We start from the raw sequence: 20757 nt of genomic DNA, 5'->3' as shown, positions 1-20757 counted from the left end.
CTCTGCATGCATGAAACCAGAAGCTCGGGCACCATTTTGCTAAAGAGGCCTGCGGTCCAAATATTTCCTCGTGAAACAACTCGACAAGATTAATCCTCGCTTTTCTAGGAGCTTGTAATTGCCTGCCTTAAAGGACCATTAAAAGTGTAGCACAGCAGGAACACCCCCCCCCCTTGTCTTGGTGCAGAGCATAGCATTCTGAAAAAATTCAGCTTTCCTTTCAAGAAAAAAAAAAGATCTATGAGGCAGGTTTCTAGCTCTCATGGCTGTGAAGGAGGAGGAGTTTGGATTTGATATCCCGCTTTATCACTACCTGAAGGAGTCTCAAAGCGGCTCACATTCTCCTTTCTCTTCCTCCCCCACAACAAACACTCTGAGAGGTGAGTGGGGCTGAGAGACTTCAGAGGAGTATGAGTAGCCCAAGGTCACCCAGCAGCTGCATGTGGAGGAGCGGAGACGCGAACCTGGTTCCCCAGATTACGAGTCTACTGCTCTTAACAACTATACCACACTGGCTCTCATTAGACTACAAGCGTTATTCCAATCCTACGAACAATTTTAACTGTTTACAATGGTTCTTAAGATAAGTTATAAATTTCCCCCATTCCTTATTAAAATTTTGGTCTCCCTGATTTCTGATTCTTCCGGTCATTTTAGCCATTTCAGCATAGTCCATCAACTTGATCTGCCATTCATCTCTGGTAGGGACTTTATCTTCTTTCCATCTCTGGGCCAATAACATCCGTGCTGCCGTAGTCGCATAAATGTCTAGTCTGCTCCCTTGGGATTTCGGCACCTAGAATTCCTAAAATAAAGGCTTCAGGTTCTCAGATGTCGATGAAGGCAGCGCCGAACCACAAAGCCACCGAACCACAGTGAAGGTGTGTTTTCAAAGTGTGTGTGTGTGCAATAGCCAGCGAGGTGTCCCAGATTTCTAGACCTTGGGTTGGAGTGGGGCTCAGTGCTCAGTTTTTCTCCATGCCTGGCAAAATCTGGATAAAGTATTCCAGTATGCCGATGTGATCTATTTGCACCTTTGATGCAGATTGCAGAATCATCCTGTTCTCCAAAACCTCACTCCATTTTTTTTAAAAAAACTGCTTCATCTTCAAGATGAAAAGACACTGGGCTGGCTGGTGCTGGGTCTCTGTAGGCTTCTTTTTTCTTCATATTAATTTTATTACAGTGGTACCTCGCAAGACGAATGCCTCGCAAGATGAAAAACACGCAAGACGAAAGAGTTTTCCGTTTTTTGAGTCGTTCTACAAGACGAATTTCCCTATGGGCTTGCTTCGCAAGTCTTGCGAGTTCTTGCGAGTTTGTTTCCTTTTTCTTAAAGCCGCTAAGCTGTTAATAGCCGCTAAGCCGTTAATAGCCGCTAATAGCCGCTAAGCCGCTAATAGCCATGCTTCACAAGACGAAAAAACCGCAAGACAAAGAGACTTGCGGAACGGATTAATTTCGTCTTGCGAGGCACCACAGTTAAAGTTTTCAGCATACAGTCATACCTCGGGTTGAATGTGCTTCATGTTGAGCGCATTCGAGTTGCGCTCCGCGGCAACCTGGAAGTAACGGAGCACGTTACTTCCGGGTTTTGCCACCCGCGCATGCGCAGATGCTCAAAATGACGTCATGCGCGGAAGCGGTGAAAAGCGACGTGTGCGTGCGCAGATGCGCCGTTGCTAGTTATGTTTGCTTCTGGATGTGAATGGGGCTCCGGAACGGATCCCGTTTGCATCCCGAGGTACCACTGTATAATGCAGTAACAACCAAATAGAAATAAGACCAGAAAAAATCAGAAAAAGGAAGAAAAAGATATAAAAGGAGAAAAAGAAAAAAGAAAGAAAAAGCAAAGAAATACAACCACAACAACCACAACCACAACAAATCTATCCATCTATCGTCCTCTATATCTGCTATATCTTAACCCTCAGTCCGCATACCGAGAAGTGAATCTTCACAGCTCTCAGTAGGTGTCCATATTGTCGGTGTGCATATATTTCGCCTTTACATCCTCCACCATGGATACAAGGCTTCCCAACCTGGTGCCCTCAAGGTGCAGTTGGACTGTAGCTCCCACCAATCCCAGTCCAGCCCAGTCCATGGTTAGGGATGATGGCAGCTGCATCCCATCACCATCTGGAAGGCTACAGGTTGGAGAATGCTGGCCTCAGGTGTGGCATAGGTGGACCGTGCTTCTGTAGGGGAACGCAGGCAGTTTGCTGGACGGTGCTTTGTTGTTCGGCGCTGCCTTCATCATCACCTGGGAACCTGAAGCCTTTATTTTAGGAATTCTAGGTGCCAAAATCCCAAGGGAGCAGACTATTTATTTATGTGACCATGGCTGCACAAATGTTATTGGCCCAGAGATAGAAAGAAGATAAATTCCCTACCAGAGAAGAATGGCAGATCAAGTTGGTGGACTATGCCGAAATGGCTAAAATGACCAGAAGAATCAGAAATCGGGAAGACCAAAATTTTAATAAGGAATAGGGGAAATTTATAACTTAAGAACTGTTGTAAACAGTTAAAATCGTTCATAGGATTGGAATAACACTTGTCGTCTAATGGTGAGTTTTGGACACAATGGAGAGGTAAAAGATTTGGATTATTATGAAATATGCAGGAGGAAATGACGAACAATAGTACCCACAAAGGGGACGAGGGAAATCTAGGAGATTCCTTGGAATCTTGTTTCTATGTGGTATAAGGTAAAGATAAAGGGACCCCTGACCATTAGGTCCAGTCTTGGCTGATTCTGGGGTTACGTTGCTCATCTCGCTTTACTGGCCGAGAGAGCCGGCGTACAGCTTCCAGGTCATGTGGCCAGCATGACTAAGCTGCTTCTGGCGAACCAGAGCAGCGCACAGAAACGCCGTTTACCTTCCTGCCAGAGCGGTACCTGTTTATCTACTTGCACTTTGATGTGCTTTAGAACTGCTAGGTTGGAAGGAGTGGGGACCGAGCAACGGGAGCTCACCCTGTCGCAGTGATTCGAACCGCCAACCTTCTGATTGGCAAGTCCTAGGCTCTGTGGTTTAACCCATAGCGCCACCCTATGTGGTATATGTGACTGTAAAATTTTAATCTGAAAAACCGAATAAATACATTTATAAAAATAATAATAGTAATCGTGATCTGGGAACACGAGGGACTGCCTAGTTTAGAATCTAGCCCTGTAATGTCCACACTGGTAGACAGCTGCAACTTCCTAGGCAGGGGACATGCCTGACCAGCCCTACCTGAAGAGGCGGCGATTGAACCAGAGTCTTCCAGTGAGATGGTCCTTCTTTTCTCTTGTCTCTTGCATCAAGTGTTGTAACAGGAGGGCATCAGAGAAACTTTGTCCGCTTCCCCTATTGCAGCGACTTCTGATGCCGTGATGTTTTTGCATCCAGATGCAGATTACGTGGAGATCAGGAACCATTTTGTGGCCGCCCGGCCGCGCCTCCCCATCATGTTCATCGCCACCCCCAGGGACCGCCAGGACTCGGCGTGGACCAAGGAGAAGCCTTCTGCGCAGGTGAGTCCAGCTGCATCCTTTGTCCCCTGGTTGGCCAGGTCAGACCTTTCCTTCTCTGCCTCTTCTGATCTGTCGTCCTCTCTCATTGAAGCCTTTTCAACACTGCTAAAATTGAACACAGCAAAGGATGTTTGAGGTGGCAGTGCTTGGGTTCTCCCCAGTCCTTTTTATCGGGGGGGGGGCTGCAGGGGTATGCATACACTTAAACATTTTGTGAACCTAAGTTTGGCCTCATTGAGGGGGCAGTATTTCAATATGAGTAAGAAAATGAGAGTAGCCCTAAACATTTTTTTTTAAAGAAAAAAAGCACTGGTTCTCCCCTTCCTCATCTTTTTTATTATATACAGTGGTACCTCAGGTTACATACGCTTCAGGTTACAGACTCTGCTAACCCAGAAATAGTACCTTGGGTTAAGAACTTTGCTTCAGGATGAGAACAGAAATTGCACGGCGGCAGCAGCGGGAGGCCCCATTAGCTAAAGTGGTGCTTCAGGTTAAGAACAGTTTCAGGTTAAGAACGGACCTCCAGAACGAATTAAGTACTTAACACGAGGTACCACTGCATACCGAATTTTTCACTCCATAAGATTCACCAGATCATAAGACGCACCGGGTTTTGGGAGGAGGAAAGCAAGAAAAAAATATTCTGAATCCCAGAAGCCAGAACAGCAAGAGGGAACTAGCTTCTGGGATAGCCTCTGGCTGTTCTGGCTTCTGGGATAGCTGCGCCAAGCCTCTTCAGGGCAGAGGAAAGAAGGCTCCCCCTGCTTGGAAGAAGCTGCGCGCGGCTAAGGCAGAAGCCAGGAGAGGCGCTTCGCTGAAGGGGCGCTGTGCAGCTCTCCCTCTCTGCGCAGCGCCATTCGCTCCATAAGACACACTCACATTTCCCCTTACTTTTTAGGAGGAAAAAAGTGTGTCTTATAGAGTGAAAAATACAGTATCTAAATTTTTTTATGAGTTTTTTAACTTATCATTTTCAACATTAATTAAACATACTTTTATATCTTATACAATTTTTTTACTTCCATCAATCACATCTGAATTTTTTTCCAATCTATTCATTTAATAATATACATTTCTAGGTTAGGCTGACTGGTGCAAGGTCACCCAGTGAGTTTTGTGACGGAGTGGAGATTTGAACCCTGGTCTCAAAGGTCCTAGTCTAGCCCAGTGGCTCCCAAGCTTTTTCAAGCCACTGCCCCCTTGGTTCTATAAACTCACGCCCACTGCCCCCTACCGCACCCTATGAAAAAGCCTTTATTCATAATGGCACACCCCACTCAGGAAGGTAAAAGGTAAATGGACCCCTGACCATTAAGTCCAGTCATCGCCGACTCTGGGGTTGCAGCACTCATCTCACTTTACTGGCCGAGGGAGCCGGTGTACAGCTTCCAGGTCATGTGGCCAGCAGGACTAAGCCGCTTCTGGCGAACCAGAGCAGCGCACGGAAACGCTGTTTACCTTCCCGCCAGAGTGGTACCTATTTATCTACTTGCACTTTGACGTGCTTTCAAACTGCTAGGTTGGCAGGAGCAGGGACTAAGCAACGGGAGCTCACCCCATCGCGGGGATTCAAACCGCCAACCTTCTGATCAGCAAAGTCCTTGGCTCTGTGGTTTAAGCCACAGTGCCACCCGCGTCCCACTCAGGAAAGTAGCAACACAATAAAATTCAAAGCAGTAGCAGTTACACCTTCATTTGGAATCCAATTTAATTCAACTTTTTAAATATTATTGTTTTATTGAAAGAATTTCTGTTATAAAGAAATAAAGCGGTACAGAGTAAAGGAGGGGGAAAAGAATAAAGATGTCACACACACACACACACACACACACACACTCGTTTATTTAATTCAACTCGATGATCCAGTGCTATCAGCTTTTCAGAGTCTGATGGTCATTTACACCTCCTGCACCTCTCTGCCGCCCCCTTACTTCTTGGCGCCCCTCTAGATTATTCCCCCCCCCCCGGCCACGGGACGGTGCACCCCACTTTGGGAACCCTGCTTTGACCTCTACACCGCACTGGGCCTCTCCTTTTGAGGAAGGTTCTGGAGGCAAAGGCATCACCTGGACCGGCTGCCTCTGAACTTCCTTCGCTCTCCTGCAGAATCGAGCCAGGCCTTGCAAAGGTGGGGGGGGGGTCCTTCCAGATGCACCGGCCCTTGCCAAATGCCCTCGTGTGCCCACCGTCGGCGCTGGCTGTGAACGGTTCTTAAAACCTCTCCCTCTCTTCTGCCTCTTCTTCTCCACCCCACACCAGGTCCTGCAGCGCCTCTTGGTTTTGGCTCAGGAATCTCTTCAGGTTTTGGAGAAGCAGCTCATGGACCCTCTGGGAAGCCAGGATGTGAAGGCAAGTTTATTTAGTCATTTATTCTATTTAATGAAAATAATAATAATAATTTATTATTTGTACCCCGTCTATCTGACTGGGTCTCCCCATCCGCTCTGGGAGGCTTCCAACAAAGATTAAAAGTACATCGAAATGTCACACAGTAAAAACTTCCCTGAACAAGGCTGCCTTCACATGTCTTCTAAATGTCAGGTAGTTTTTTATCTCTTTGACATCTGATGGGAGAGCGTTCCACAGGGCGGGCGCCACCACCGAGAAGGCCCTCTGCCTGGTTCCCTGTAGCTTTAAAACATTAGACATTGTAAAACGTTAGACATAAAAAATTTCCTGATACAGGGTTGTCTTCAGATGTCTTCTAAAAATCAGATACACTGAGGTACCACTGTAGTTGTTTATTTCCTGGACATCTGATGAGAGGGTGTTCCACAGGGCGGGTGCCACTACCGAGAAGGCCCTCTGCCTGGTTCCCTGTAGCTTTGCTTCTTGCAGTGAGGGAACTGCCAGAAGGCCCTTGGCGCTGGATCTCAGCATCCGGGCAGAACGATGGGGGTGGAGACGCTCCTTCAGGTATTGATTGGTATAACACTGTGTCTGTCTGTCTGTCTGTCTGTCTGTCTATCTGTCTATCTATCTATCCATGAAATCATAGAATTGTAGAGTTGGTTGTCTATTCCAACCCCCTGCAATGCAGTCAACAAAATAGCCTATTCAAAACTGTTCTGTATGCTTGACAAGTCCAGGCTGACCTGGACTTGTCAAGGAGTGACAGACCTGATTAGGAGGGGGTTGGCCAGTGAAGCAAGCGGCAGGAGGGGCTGATGACCCTCCTAATGTTCGGTGAAAATCTACCCTCTTGTCCATGAGATCTAGTCAGCAGGGAAGACACCTTTGTCCTCTTCAAAGTATATGGCAGCCATTCAGGTTTCTGAACTCTCCCTCATCCTTCTCTTTCCCATGGCAAACACACCCAGTTCCTTCAACCTTTCCTCTTGGGACTTGATTTCCTCCTTTCGTTTCATTTCTTAAAAGTAAGTTTCTAGTTCTTGTGACTGAAGGCTTGTAAATGACCGAATAAGAGTCCCAGTACAGGGCTTGGAGGTGGGGCTTCAGTGCCTTGCAATAGCCGCTCCTGCTTCCCCGTCACTAACAACGCCAGTTTAAATGCACCATGGATGCTTTAGCAGAGTTTCCTGCATTGCCGGGGGGGTTGGACTAGATGACCCTCGGGGTCCCTTCTCACTCTATGAAATTACTCAAAACGATTTTAAAACTGCAGAATGAAATGTCACAATTTGTCATTCCCTTCATTTTTCATCGTTGATTTGGTTTCCAGAGGCGCAGCTGCATTAGTTAGTCTCTGCGACTGCTGCAAATCAAAGACCATTTGTGGCACCTTAAACAATTTCTTGTGGCACAATTTTTTGTGGACTCGAGGCCACTCTGTCAGGTGCATCTTAGTTGACGGAGGCCGCGGAATAGAGTTATCTTAGCTCTGCACTTCTGTGTCTTTTGTCATCAAATTTCAATTCGTCATTTTTTGGGGGAGAGCACAAAGAGTCGATTCAGATTCCACCCTCCCCCCCCCCCGGCTAAGTCTCTTCTGCTGTGTTGCCAGTTTGTTTTTGCAAAGCTCAGGCGTGTCACCATAGCTGCCCCGAGTACCGCACTCATGATGCATGATATTGCGCACGATACAGTTGTTGTAGAGCCGGGTGTTTTGAGGAGGCCCGCGTGAGAGTGACAACCACTTCCTGAAGCTGCCATGGCATTGCAGCACCTCTTCCAGAGCTCTCTCTTGTTCTTATTTTGCGGTTTGCGTTGCAAGCCTGCGAAAGTTGGTGCTGTGGGTTCCTCCTTGGCAGGGAGAAAGCTGGTGAGCAAACCCAAGAAACTCAACTCACGGTGATTCAGCATCTCTGTAGATGCAGAAGTGGAGCGCTATGCTTGCATGACTTTCAGCTGCTGAGATCTGATATTTTTAATATATATATATTATTTTCCAAAAGACCAGCTGACTGCAGACATGGCCAGCTTGAGGCCAGCAAGCCAGAGGCATCTCCCACAACCCTCGCAGCTTTATGTCCTGATCTGGAGATTATCTTCAGTCACAGTGCTAGGCATCACAGCACCAAGATGATAATATAATAATAGTAGCAGTAATAATAATAATAATAATAATAATAATAATAATAATAATAATAAATTATTTATACCCTGCCTATCTGGCTGGGCTTCCCCAGCCAGTCTGGGCGGCTTCCAACAAAATATTAAAATACCGTAATGCATCAAACATTAAAAGCTTCTCTAAACAGGGCTGCCTTCAGATGTCTTCTAAAAGTCTGGTAGTTGTTGTTCTCTTTGACATCTAACGGGAGGGCATTCCACAGGTTGGGTGCCACCACCGAGAAAGCCCTCTGCCTGGTTCCATGTAACTTGGCTTCTTGCGGTGAGGGAACCACCAGAAGGCCCTCGGAGCTGGACCCCGGTGTCCTGGGTGGAGATGCTCCTTAAGGTCTACTGGGCCGAGGATCGCCTCTAAAGCAGGGATGTTATCTTTAATTCGTTCCCTAGTGCTGGGCAGGTTAACTGTGGGACCCTCTAATCTCTTGCAATGCCATGAAAAATAAACAAGCACCTGACTGTCGGCCACATGCAACCCAGTGAAGGTCCCCGGGCACCAAGATGGCGCTTGACGTCTCCACCATCTGGAGGTTCATGCCCGGGGAACGAAAAGGTTGTCTGGTCCTAAAATGGCACCTAGGCATTCCGTTTTGGCGACTGTAACCCTGGTTTAGGGAGGCACCTGGGTTATATATCTGAGTTTCTTTTTTTATACATTTGTATTAGTTTTTAACATATTAATTAACATTCACACAACAGAACTTCTCATCTTATACAATATTTTTGGGACTTCCCTCAACACCTCTGATGATTTTCCGTACTTATCACTTATTATGCATTTCTTAATTTCATATTACCTTTAAATATCTTTAATAATTTTCCTCATTATCTTTTTTTTTGCAATATTTCTAATAATTCACCTTACAAAACTTCTTGCAAACCTACTAGTGTAATCTGATTCATCACAATTGCTTTTCAAATAGCCTGTAAATTTACTCCAGTCTTTTGAGAATCTGTGGTCCCGCAGGTTTCGAATCCTTCCTGTTTATCTAATTCTGCATAGTCCATCAGTTTCATCCTCCATTCTTCTTTCGTCGGTAATTCTTCTTGCTTCCAGTTTTGTGCCAATAGTATTATTGCTGCAGTCATTGCATATAAAAACAACTTACAACCCTTTTTATTTATATCATCTCCTACAATGCCAAGTAAAAATGCTTCTGGTTTCTTAATAAATATATATTTCAACATTTTTTTTTCATCTCATTTGTAAATCATTTCCCAGAAATTTTTCACCTTTTTACATTCCCACCACATGTGATAAAATGTTCCTTCTTTTTCTTTACATTTCCAACATTTATTACTAACTTTATACATTTTAGCTAGTTTCACAGGCGTAATATACCATCTATACATCATTTTCACCACATTTACTTTTAGGGCATTGCATGCAGTAAATTTTAACCCTTCTTTCCACAGTTTCCCCCAATCTTTTAACTGTATATTATACCCAAAATCTTTGGCCCAAGGTAACATAACCGACTTTACTTATATACAGTGGTGCCTCGCAAGACGAAAAGAATCAGTTCCGCGAGTCTCTTCGTCTAGCGTTTTTTCGTCTTGCGAAGCAAGCCCATTAGCGGATTAGCGGATTAGCGCTATTAGCGGCTTAGCGGCGCTTAGCGGCTTAGCGGATAAGCGGCTTAGAAAAAGGGGGGAAAAGGGGGGGAAGTCGGAAAAACTCGCAAGACATTTTCGTCTTGCGAAGCAAGCCCATAGGGAAATTCGTCTTGCGAAGCACCTCCAAAATGGAAAACCCTTTCGTCTAGTGGGTTTTTCGTCTTGCAAGGCATTCGTCTTGTGGGGCACCACTGTATCTGAGTTTCTAACCCTGAGTGCAGTGCAGTAATCACAGCTCAGTCCGTCACTCTTGCATTGCTAACCAGAACGCGATGTGCAGCTGTGGTTTCTGAGACCCTGGTTGGGCCTGGGTGAGATGATGCTAGCTGGCAAAACTTCCTTCTCCCCCTCCTTTGGAGCTCGGTTCCACATTTCCCTTGCCGCCGAGCCCCATTTTGACATGGCTTCCCCCTTGGCAGATGGTCTTCCGCCCTCCTCTGGACTTCTACGATGTCCTCATCCACCTGAACCCCAAGCAGATCCCGAGGCACCTGGAGGCAGTGGACCGGCCGGCCAAGTCCTTCTTCCGGGGAACGTTGAAAAGCGGTGCGGCTGTGAAAACCACAGCTTTCCCAGTGGTGGATTACGACCCGGCTCAGCTGTACCTCCGGGAGCTGCAGGTAAGCAGGAGCTGGGGGGAAATAACGCAAGCAGATGTTCCATGCTCACTGTAATCATACAAGGGAGCTGCACCAAATTGTTATACGTTTGCCAGGACTGAGTTCGTATCAGAAGCATAGTTGTCAAGAGTCCCTTATTTGGCAGGACAGTCCCTTATCCCAGCGCCATTTCCCGCTGCTGTCCCTTATTGATGATGTCCCTTAAATTTCCCGGGTTTCAAAGGAAGCAGCTCCTCTCCCTCCCTCCCTGCCGGCCAGGGAGGAGGGAGGCTCCAACTGTGTTGCTTGGCTGCATTGCTCACCCAATAAGAAGTCTAAGAACGACTGGGGGGGTGGAGCTTGCATGCCTTGTGCCAATCAAATCGGCTGCATTGCCAAGGGACTCGCCTTTGCTCAGCGCTTCCCAGCGGAGAGGTGACGGTGGTTTTCCTTGCTGCATCCCCTTTGCCGGGTTGCTGCGCTATGGGAACCACCACTTGAGGCTTCGTTTGGCTGCTGGTTGACTAAAATCCGCTATTTTGGCTGCTGATCCCTTATTTTCGAGGCTGCTGCTCCCTTATTTTCAAATCTGTAAGTTGACAGCTATGATCAGAAGAGAGGGATCATAGAAGCCTAGAGTTAGTAAGGGACAATGAGGATCATCTGGTCCAACCTTCCTGCAATGCAGGAATCTTTCACCCAGCGCAGAACTCGAACCCACCACCCTATGATTTAGAGTCTTATGCTCTATCGACTGAGCTATGTCTGGCCTGGAGTGCTTCTATATTCTGTTGGAAGCCGCCCAGAGTGGCTGGGGAAACCCAGCCAGATGGACAGGGTATAAATAACAATAAATAATAATAAATAAATAAATAAATAAATAAATAAATAAAAATAATAATAATAATAATAATAATAATAATAATACTACTACTACTGTTTGGTGTGCCTGCTGGCCATCTCCTCCTGCAGGATACTCCTGCAGGATACTTCCGTCCCCTTCCCCTTCCCCATCTCCTCCTGCAGGATACTCCTGCAGGATACTTCCGTCCCCTTCCCCACGCAGATTTCTCCTTCATAAGAGTTGGCCAGAATTCCGTTGCCGCTGAGCACCCTCAGCCAGGTTTTACTCAAGAGTAAACCTGTTGAAATGAATGGACCTAACTTGCTCATGTATTTTATTGGATGCACTCTGAGTAAAAATTAGTTGACTCTCATCTTCAGTCCTTGTTGGGCTGCTTGGCACCTTCATTATACAGCTTCTGGCAAATACTAAATGCACCTTATTAAACATGGCTTTTGATTCTTGAGCTGTGTGTGGGTTTTTGTTTGTTTGTTTAATTTTTTTTTTCAATGCAAAATTACAACAAAAATTCATTGAATCCAAAATTAGCAGTACAAACAAGTTTTTAAAAAATGAGGGGGGAAAAACAGACAAGAAAAATCAAAAAACAAAAACACACATCTACAAATAAAACCATATCATTCTAGTCGTTACGTATGTATACACATAATTACTTCCTTTGTTCTAAGACCTCAAAATTTTTACTCTTTCTGAATTGTTGTGTAGATTACCTCTGTCTTTATACTTTTTACACCATTGAGCTGTGTGTTTTTAGGACCCTCCTTATTTCTGAGATGGGAAGCTGTTTTAAATATTGTTTTTAATATTGTGTTTTGATGTTGCATCCCTGACAGTTGGCTTTCCGTAGTAAGTGGAAGACTTTTGTTAATTGATTGATCGATTGCATTTATATCCAACCTTTTCAAGTTGATTTACATTGCTCTATTCCCCCCCTTTAATCCTCACAACGACAGCCCTGTGAGGGAGGCTCAGGGATGGTGACTGGCCTGAGGTCAGTTGTTGAGCCTTATGGCTTAGTGAGGATTCCAGCCGGATCCTAGTCCAATACTCTTAACACACTGTCTGTCAGTAGTGTGTGTGTGTGTGTGTGTGTGTGTGTGTGTGGTGTTGGATTGACATTGTGGCAGAGCCGAACTTCACAGCTGCCTTGTGGGAAAGGATGCTTGTCTACCAAACTCAGCAGACCTCAATCTGCAGATCCAGCCAGGCAGTTCCTGTGTTCTTAGAATGGGTCTCCATTAGATGCCAGGGAGGTGTGGGTGGGTGTGAGCAAATGCCATCACATATGGGGGTCTTCTTCCCTCTGCTGGAAGAAGGCACATGCCAATGGAACCGTTCACCTTCCCGCCGGAGTGGTACCTATTTATCTACTTGCACTTTGACATGCTTTCGAACTGCTAGGTTGGCAGGATCAGGGACCGAGCAACGGGAGCTCACCCCGTCGCGGGGATTCGAACCACCGATCTTCTGATTGGCAAGTCCTAGGCTCTGTGGTTTAACCCACAGCGCCACCCGCATCCCGCAGCCATCAGTAGCTCACTCCTCCACGAATGTGATTAATCCTCTTTTAAAGCCTTCCGAGCTGGTGGCCATGCCTGCCTGCTGTGGCAGTGAGTTCCGCAGTTTAAGAGTTCAAAGATTTCCTTTGCTCTGCCCTGAATTTTCCAATGCGCAGTTTCTTTGGATGTCCACGGATTCTGTTGTCACAAGGCAGGGAGGAGAACTTAACCCTCCTCTTCTTGTGCTGTGCTGAGCTTTACAAGTCTCTATCTGCAGCAGAAACCTAGGCAGAAACTTATAAACGTAAGCAACAGAGCTGCTAGCTCTCTCGGCCCGGACGTGGATTGCTTAATGCAGGCCGCAAAGTTGCCTCAGAGGTGTTGCCGCTGCAAACTCTAGGAAAATAAGATAAAAAAGGAGGGATTCGCCGTGCAAGCAAGCAACAGCTGCTTTTGGAGAACCCGGTGACACCCGGGCCGTTCCCAGACCTAGCCAATTCTTCGACAATCACCTTGCAACAGAGCGAGAGAACAGGTTCTGTCCTGATCTGTGTCTCCGTTGACTCCTGGCAAAAGGGAAGTTTCCCAGGCAGCGTGTAACCCTTCCTTGTTATTATTATTTTTTAAAAGCATCTGGGTTTTGTTGCTTCAGCAGCTTCTGAATCACGCTGTGGTTTTTAACAAGAAGGTTCAGAATCCTGGCAGGGCACATAGTAATATTCCTCCTGACGTTATTAGCACACACGGCTTCATTCAGCAAGCGTCCGTAATGAGAAAAGGCAGGGAGCCCAATTAGCATCCCATATATTCCTCTGTTAAAGCTATGGTTTAACCGTATAGTTCAAGCTCTGGTTTTCCCAGTAGTGATGTATGGAAGTGAGAGCTGGACCATCAAGAAGGCTGATCGCCGAAGAACTGATGCTTTTGAATTATGGTTCTGGAGGAGACTCTTGAGAGTCCCATGGACTGCAAGAAGATCAAACCGATCCATTCTGAAGGAAATCAGCCCTGAGTGCTCACTGGAAGGACAGATCCTGAAGCTGAGGCTCCAAGACTTTGGCCACCTCATGAGAAGAGAAGACTCCCTGGCAAAGACCTGATATTGGGAAAGATGGAGGGCACAAGGAGAAGGGGACGACAGAGGACGAGATGGCTGGACAGTGTTCTCGAAGCTACCAGCATGAGTTTGACCAAACTGTGGGAGGCAGTGGAAGACAGGAGGGCCTGGCGTGCTCTGGTCCAGGGGGTCATGAAGACACAACTAAACAACAACATATACCTCTGTGCCCAGACATAAACTGTAATCTCTCAGGCTTATTAGTATAATAGCATCATCATCCGCGTGCGAGTTAATGCAGTGAGGCAGAGGTTTTCAACCTGTGTGTCTCTGCAGCCTCCTCCTGTTTCTCCCTATTCACACCAGCCATCCTTGCTGCAAATCTGCAAATCTCTCTCTTGATCTTTCTCTCTCCCTGATTCTGGCCTGAGTCCTGCTGCTACTGCTGCTCCCACTTATGTGCATTACATCCTGTAATTAAACCCCACAGGGGAGCCAGGAAAATAGGAGGTTGGTCCAAGGCACCGTGGACTTAAAAGGGTTGGAAAGCCACTGCAATGTGCAGTGGTTTCGGTTGCACCCGGTCAACTCTTTCAGTTGTGCAAACTTAAACCTGGCCTCCCTCGCCCTCTGCAGGGGCAGCCCAAGATCGCCTCCTCTTCACGGTTAATCTGTGGAACTCACTCCCACAGGAGGCATGTGTGGTGTAGTGTTTAAGAGCGGTGGACTCGTAATCTGGTGAACCGGGTTCGATTCCCCGCTCCTCCACATGCAGCTGCTGGGTGACCTTAGGCTAGTCACACTTCTCTGAAGTCTCTCAGCCCCACTCACCTCACAGAGTGTTTGTTGTGGGGGAGGAAGGGAAAGGAGAATGTGAGCCGCTTTGAGACTCCTGAAGGGGAGTGAAAGGTGGGATATCAAATCCAAACTACTCTTCTTCTTCTTCTTCTTCTTCTTCTTCTTCTTCTTCTTCTTCTTCTTCTTCTTCTCCTTTTCAGTTTTCCCTTGAGGTGCCTGGGTGGCCACTGTGAGAGCAGGATAATGGACTAAATGGGGCATGGGCCTGATCCGGCTTTTCTTATGCACGTGCATAGGCTGAGTTATTATTAGGTCATGTGAGGTTAGTGGCTGAGCCAACGACCGTGCAGACTTAATATTGTATTAATTAGTTATTAATATATATTAATATAATTATTTGCATACAAATAAAAATATTTGTATACCGATGTTGCATTACACACACACACATTTACAGCAATAAAAACATAAACCCATACAATAAAAGCACTACAAAATTAAATAGCAGGCATCAGTTCATCACCGTGGAAGAGTGTACTCTTAATTGCCCTCATAGGCCTGGCAGAACAGAAACCGTTTCAGCAGGCATTTTTTGAGCTGGCACAGAAGGAATCTCTAGTGGCAGGGAGTTCCATGGGACCGGGACGGTGGTGCTGAAGGCTCGGTTTCCTGGTATCAAACGAACCTTGCCAACTCTGGGAACGATTTAATAACGAAAAGAAAAACTGGACCCAGAGGAGGGGTTTGATGGAAGTGAGATTTTGACACGACTGCAGTGGTATACTTTGAGGGTAGAGCTTAATAATAATAATAATAATAATAATAATAATAATAATAATAATAATAATAAATTTTATTTTTGCCCCACCCTCCCCAGCCAGAGCTGGGCTCAGGGTGGCTAACATCAGTAAAATTACAATAAAAACGTAATGGGGGGGGGGGAGAGAAAAAAACAATTTAAAATACAGGTTAAAATGCAATTTCAGTTTCCCCTTCTTGTCCTTGTCCAGCAATAAAACTGCTAGCGCATTCGCAAAGCTAAGCAGGGTCCGGTATGGTTTCAAATTGGAAGGGGGACAGTGTGTTGAGATTCCTGCTTTGCAGGGGGTTGGACTAGATGTTCCTTAGAGGGGGTGTCCCTTCCAACTGCAGTTCTATGATTCTATGAGTAAACAATACCCATTCATTTATATGGAAGGAGGGTTATGGCAGCTTTCTCCAACCTTGTGTCATCTAAATGTTTTGGGTTACAATTCCCACAAGCCCCAGCCTGCAAAGCTGAGCTGAAGTCCAAAACATCCGGGTTGGGCTGGGGGAAATCTCCCTCACAGTCTCTGAGCCCCTTGGGTGCATTATGCGCAGCAAGCTAATCTAGAAATCTGTTTCCCGCCTGCGTTGCGAAACAAGCAAGCAGTTTGCAGGGTCAGTTTACCAGCTATTTTCCAGGAGTCGTTGTGACACAAGAGGGGCTCTCTGCGTGGCCTTGGGACATCAGGGACTGCGCTGAGCTGCTTAGGAAAGAAGCTACTGGTCTCTCTTACTCTCCCCTTAAAAAAATAGAGAATTCAACAGGAGCTCAGCTTTATTTTGTCCATGCAATGATGCATTAGCTTTATGTCAGGGTAGGTCTATATATATATATATATATATATATATATATATATATATAATAATTTTTATTAATTTTAGTATATTAAGTGTCATACATACCACAAAACTTTACATCTTACACAATCTTTTTGGACTTCCATCAGCACCTCTGATGATCCACCATTCTTATTATTTCTTCTGCATTTCTTAAATTCATATTACCTTTAATTGTCTTAACTAACAATCCTCATCTTTATCCATTTTTGCAATAATTCAAATAACTCACCTTGCAAAACTTCTTGCAAACCTACAAACGTAATCTGATTGTCACAATTACTTTTCAAATATTCCGTAAATTTACACCAGTCTTCTGTGAATCTCTTATGTCAGGGTAGGTCTTAACAAAGATAAAGATTGACCCGTGTGTGACCTTGATGGGCGTTGGGCAGATATATGGGTAGGCGATGTTGAGGCTTTGCTCAGTTCTAAACAGTTTTACAGTCATTTGTTTATTTGCAACGGCTGATGGGGCAAGACGTGCCCAGCTTAAGTTTTATAGGAATGTATTGGCAAGCTTCACCCAATCTCCATCTGTCAGTATGACCCTCCTCTCAGTTTTCTCCCTAGCCAAAATGCGACAAAGAAGCCAAATTCAGGCTGCTCAGTCTCCTCCTGGGGCAGGAACGCATTCCTCTGCCATGTCTCACAACAACCATTGCCTTTGAGCGCCTTATTTTTTGAGTTTCTGTGCAGTCTGCATATCAGAGGCCAGGTGTTAACTTGCAAATGCCAGAGATAATCAACATACCTAAGATCTGGAATAAATCACATAAACAACTTTTTATTTCTTCTTGGTTAAACCCAACCTGGTCATATCACAGGAACAAATAACATTACATAACCTAAAATGCTGCGAGGTGGAATGGCTTTGATGACAACGCGTCTGCCTTAGTTCGAGTTTTAAATTCGTTGCTTTCAGAGTTCTCTTTCTACACCTTATCGTGGTTTTTTATTGTTCCATTTGTGACATAAACATTTGTGATACGTTCTAACCGTGCAATTTTTGCAGAAGTGTTCGCTTGGCACCTCTGTATCAATGCAGGTTTAGATCGATGTTGTCCTTCCAAAACCATCAGCTTAACCCTGGTCTCTTCCAAACTTCTATCCTTTGCAGGAGGCATTCGGTGACCTGGCGATGTTTTTCTACGACAAACATGGAGGAGAGGTAATGGGAGTCCTTTGGAAGCCTTCGGCCTTTGAGCCACAGCCTTTCAAGGTGAGATGGTCTGATCCCTGGGATTTGGACTGTGTGTATTTTTGTAACCTGGGTTCTGCGTTGCAGTTGCACAGGGCCCTCTGTGTGCAAAGCGCTTGGGCAGCAAATAGAGGTGGCGAGAGAGCTTTCTGCCTGCCAGAATGCTTAGGTAAAGGTAAAGGGACCCCTGACTATTAGATCCAGTCGTGGCCGACTCTGGGGTTGCGGCACTCATCTCGCTTTATTGGCCGAGGGAGCCAGCGTACAGCTTCCGGGTCATGTGGCCAGCATGACTAAGCCGCTTATGGCGAACCATAGCAGCACACGGAAACGCCGTTTACCTTCCCACCAGAGCGGTACCTATTTATCTACTTGCACTTTGATGTGCTTTTGAACTGCTAGGTTGGCAGGAGCAGGGACCGAACAACGGGAGCTCACCCCGTCACGGGGATTCGAACCGCCGACCTTCTGATCGGCAAGTCCTAGGCTCTGTGGTTTAACCCACAGCGCCACCCGCGTCCCAGAATGCTTAGAGCTGATGTTAAGTGACACAGGGAGAGGCTTGCAGAGAAAGGGGATATCTTGGCCGATGAGCGAGGGGCTGCTGTTTCAGCCAGCAACATGGCGAAAGGTGCAGATACCTTTTGGGTTGGAGGGGAGAAAGGGTGTAAGAGGGGGATAGATGAGGAGTAAGCTGGAAGATCGAGAGAGAGAGAGAGCAGGTGCAAAAGAAGATGAGGAACGAGAAAGGCCAGAGCTGATTGATGAAGGGCTTTGCAGTGAGCTCACATAAGAAGCCACTTTGGAAGTGCAAGATGTATGGTAGCTGGAGGGAAAGGTGACTTGAGCAGAGGGTGGGGAACTGCTGGCTTTCAGCCAAAGGATAAATAAATCTACATGGCTGCTGCCTTGTAACTGCAACTGCTCATGGGGATAAAAGAGTCAGAGGGTGTTGGGATTTGCTTGGCTTGGCATTCCCAACTGGTTGCAGAACAGAGCCTCTAGCATGGAATCTGATGGAGCCGGCTGAATAATCAAGCATCCTTTCCCCACCCCCACCCCAACACCACCATCCTTTTTTTACTAGCAAAGTTCCTAGTCCTCATGGTGGCAGGTGCACCACACTGGCTGCCCCTGTGCTATTGTGTATGTATTTAGTGCATCAGCATAGCTGCCAACTTTTCCATTTTTTTAAGGGACATTCCCTTATTCCGAATAGGATTCCTCGCAAGAAAAGGGAAAAGTTGATACCCTGTTTCCCCAAAAGTAAGACATCCCCCCCAAATAAGTCCTACTTCCAGTTTTGCCTCTCACTGTAATATAAGGCCTCCCTCGAATATAAGACCTCCCCGATAATAAGGCCACCCCGGAATATAAGGCCCCCGAAGCTACCATAAGGCATTGTACCACATACAGGTAATAATTTTCCTTTTTGTTGTTGTTGTTCAACAATAAATGTGTACCGTATTCTTCTTCATGGAAAAAATAAGACATCCCCTGAAAATAAGACCTAGTGCATCTGTGGGAGCAAAAATTAATATAAGACACTGTCTTATTTTGGGGGAAACAGGGGTAGCTATGTGCATCAGCTAGGGTGCTGTTGGCAGACAGATTCTGCTCAAATGGCTCAGACCGGCTTTCAGTTTCAGAGGCTAGCAAGGCCTAGGGAGCAGGGCTCAATTCAAGCATCATGCCAAACCATGGTTAAAGGAGAAACTCGAGTACGGTTTAGCAAACCATATCGCTTAGCAAAGGTTTCTTTCTCACTCTTCCAGAGTAACTGGAAAGTTTTAGGACAGTTTCCCCCCTAAAGCAACAGATTATTTATTGCAAAGCATGGAATCTATACCAGTAAGATAGAAATGGTATCAGACCATCTTAAATTGGCCAGATAAGTAAAAAAAGGTATTTTTTTCCTTACCTTTACAACCTGGCATTGTAAAGATAAACTTGCACAGCTCTGTGCATGTTGGTTTGGGGAAGAAATTGCAAATACCAGGTGTCACCACTGAAAAGGTGGTGGTTTAGAAACCATGGTTTGTGCTAACCAAGGTTTGTTGTGGTACCTAAATGGGAAAACCACACTCTCTGGAGGCTCTTGTAGCACAGAAGCAGAAATGCTGAGCAGATGGACAATGAAACCAGACAGGCGAGGTGCAAACCATGGTTTGCCCACCTGTTCAGAACCTCGGTTCAGATTTTGGGTTTTAAACCTGGTTTTGGTACAATGTTTGGGTTGAGCCACGGCCTGAACTCACTTGCTGATTATATCTGTTCTTTCCGTCACAGGCGCTGAGCATGAAAGGAAGAATGATGTCTTCCCTCGCCCCTGAGCCTCTGACAGTTCCCAATGTGGAGGCCATTTTGGAAGACTTCAAGATTTTGGGAGAAGGATTGGTCAAGTCAGTAGAGGTCCATACAGAGAAATGGTCCATTTAGAACCTTTTGGAACTTTGTGCTGCATGTATAAAGTGTTGCCCAGGGTGTGTTGTCACCCATAACTTTTTCCACTTAGAACTGTCTTATAAGAAAGGTATTTTTATTACATACAAACTTTTCTCAATCCTATTTCCTCCTGTAGACTCATCCAGTTTAGAGAAACTTGACCTCCCTAATAAAGGACTCTTGTTATTGTAGAAACTCTTATTAAATCCTCCTCCCGCCACCTTTCGAGGCCAAGGAAATAATTGGAACATTTCCCTTTATTCGTCCAGTGGAATTCTAATTAAAACATCACACCCTCTTAAAACCGTCAAGGTGTGAAATGCTGTTTTCTCCAAAGCTTATTTTACTCTCGAGTTAGCACATACAGAACTCACTATGGGAGTGTTTTCTCTCCCAGGCATTAAATCGATTCAGGATGCCTATACCTTAGAATCATAGAATTGGAAGGGTCTCCAAAGGTCATCTAGGCCAACCCCCTGAAGTACAGGCTTCACAGCTGAAGAATCTCTGAAAGCTTGCTCCCATTTTCCATGTCAGAGCCCTTTAGCCTGCAGAAATCATCATCATCATCATCATCATCATCATCATCATCATCTATTTATACCCCACCCTCCCCAGCCAAGACCGAGCTCAGGGCGCTAACACCAGATATAAAACAATTGATTGAAATACAACTTAAAAACAAGATTAAAATACAACATTAAAATGCAGCCTCATTTCAGTAGAAACTCAAATCAAAAACTTTTTTGGGGATGAAAACGTCCAGTCTTCACCAAGGCCAACTATCCAGACTGGTCCTACGTGGGCCAGAAAAAAGCCAGGGAAGTCCCCAAATTGGAGTTCCATCACAGAAGGAGAAAGGAAAAAGGAAAGAGGGAGGGAATCAAGTTGATTCCAAGCCAAAGGCCAGGCGGAACAACTCTGCGGAAAGAACCCTGCGGAAAGAAATCAGATCCTGCAGGGCCCTGGTCTCATG

The 20757-nt window shown here is 45.8% G+C and overlaps 1 protein-coding gene across 1 annotated transcript in view; it reads left to right on the top strand.

Moving 5' to 3' along the window:
- Positions 1-20085, top strand: part of NOL6 (nucleolar protein 6) — a 63836-nt gene extending 43751 nt beyond the window's left edge. Inside the window, exons 22-26 of the mRNA XM_081881747.1 lie at positions 3399-3523; positions 5786-5875; positions 10093-10293; positions 17256-17357; positions 19626-20085. Of these exons, the coding sequence (XP_081737873.1) occupies positions 3399-3523; positions 5786-5875; positions 10093-10293; positions 17256-17357; positions 19626-19775 (668 nt within the window). The 3' untranslated portion in view covers positions 19776-20085. The remainder of the gene's footprint in view (positions 1-3398; positions 3524-5785; positions 5876-10092; positions 10294-17255; positions 17358-19625) is intronic.
- The last annotated feature ends 672 nt before the right edge of the window (positions 20086-20757 follow it).

Source organism: Podarcis erhardii (genome assembly GCF_964252035.2).
Source record: "Podarcis erhardii genome assembly, chromosome: 11".
Lineage (NCBI taxonomy): Eukaryota > Metazoa > Chordata > Lepidosauria > Squamata > Lacertidae > Podarcis > Podarcis erhardii.
This window is presented reverse-complemented; position numbering and strand designations above follow the sequence as displayed.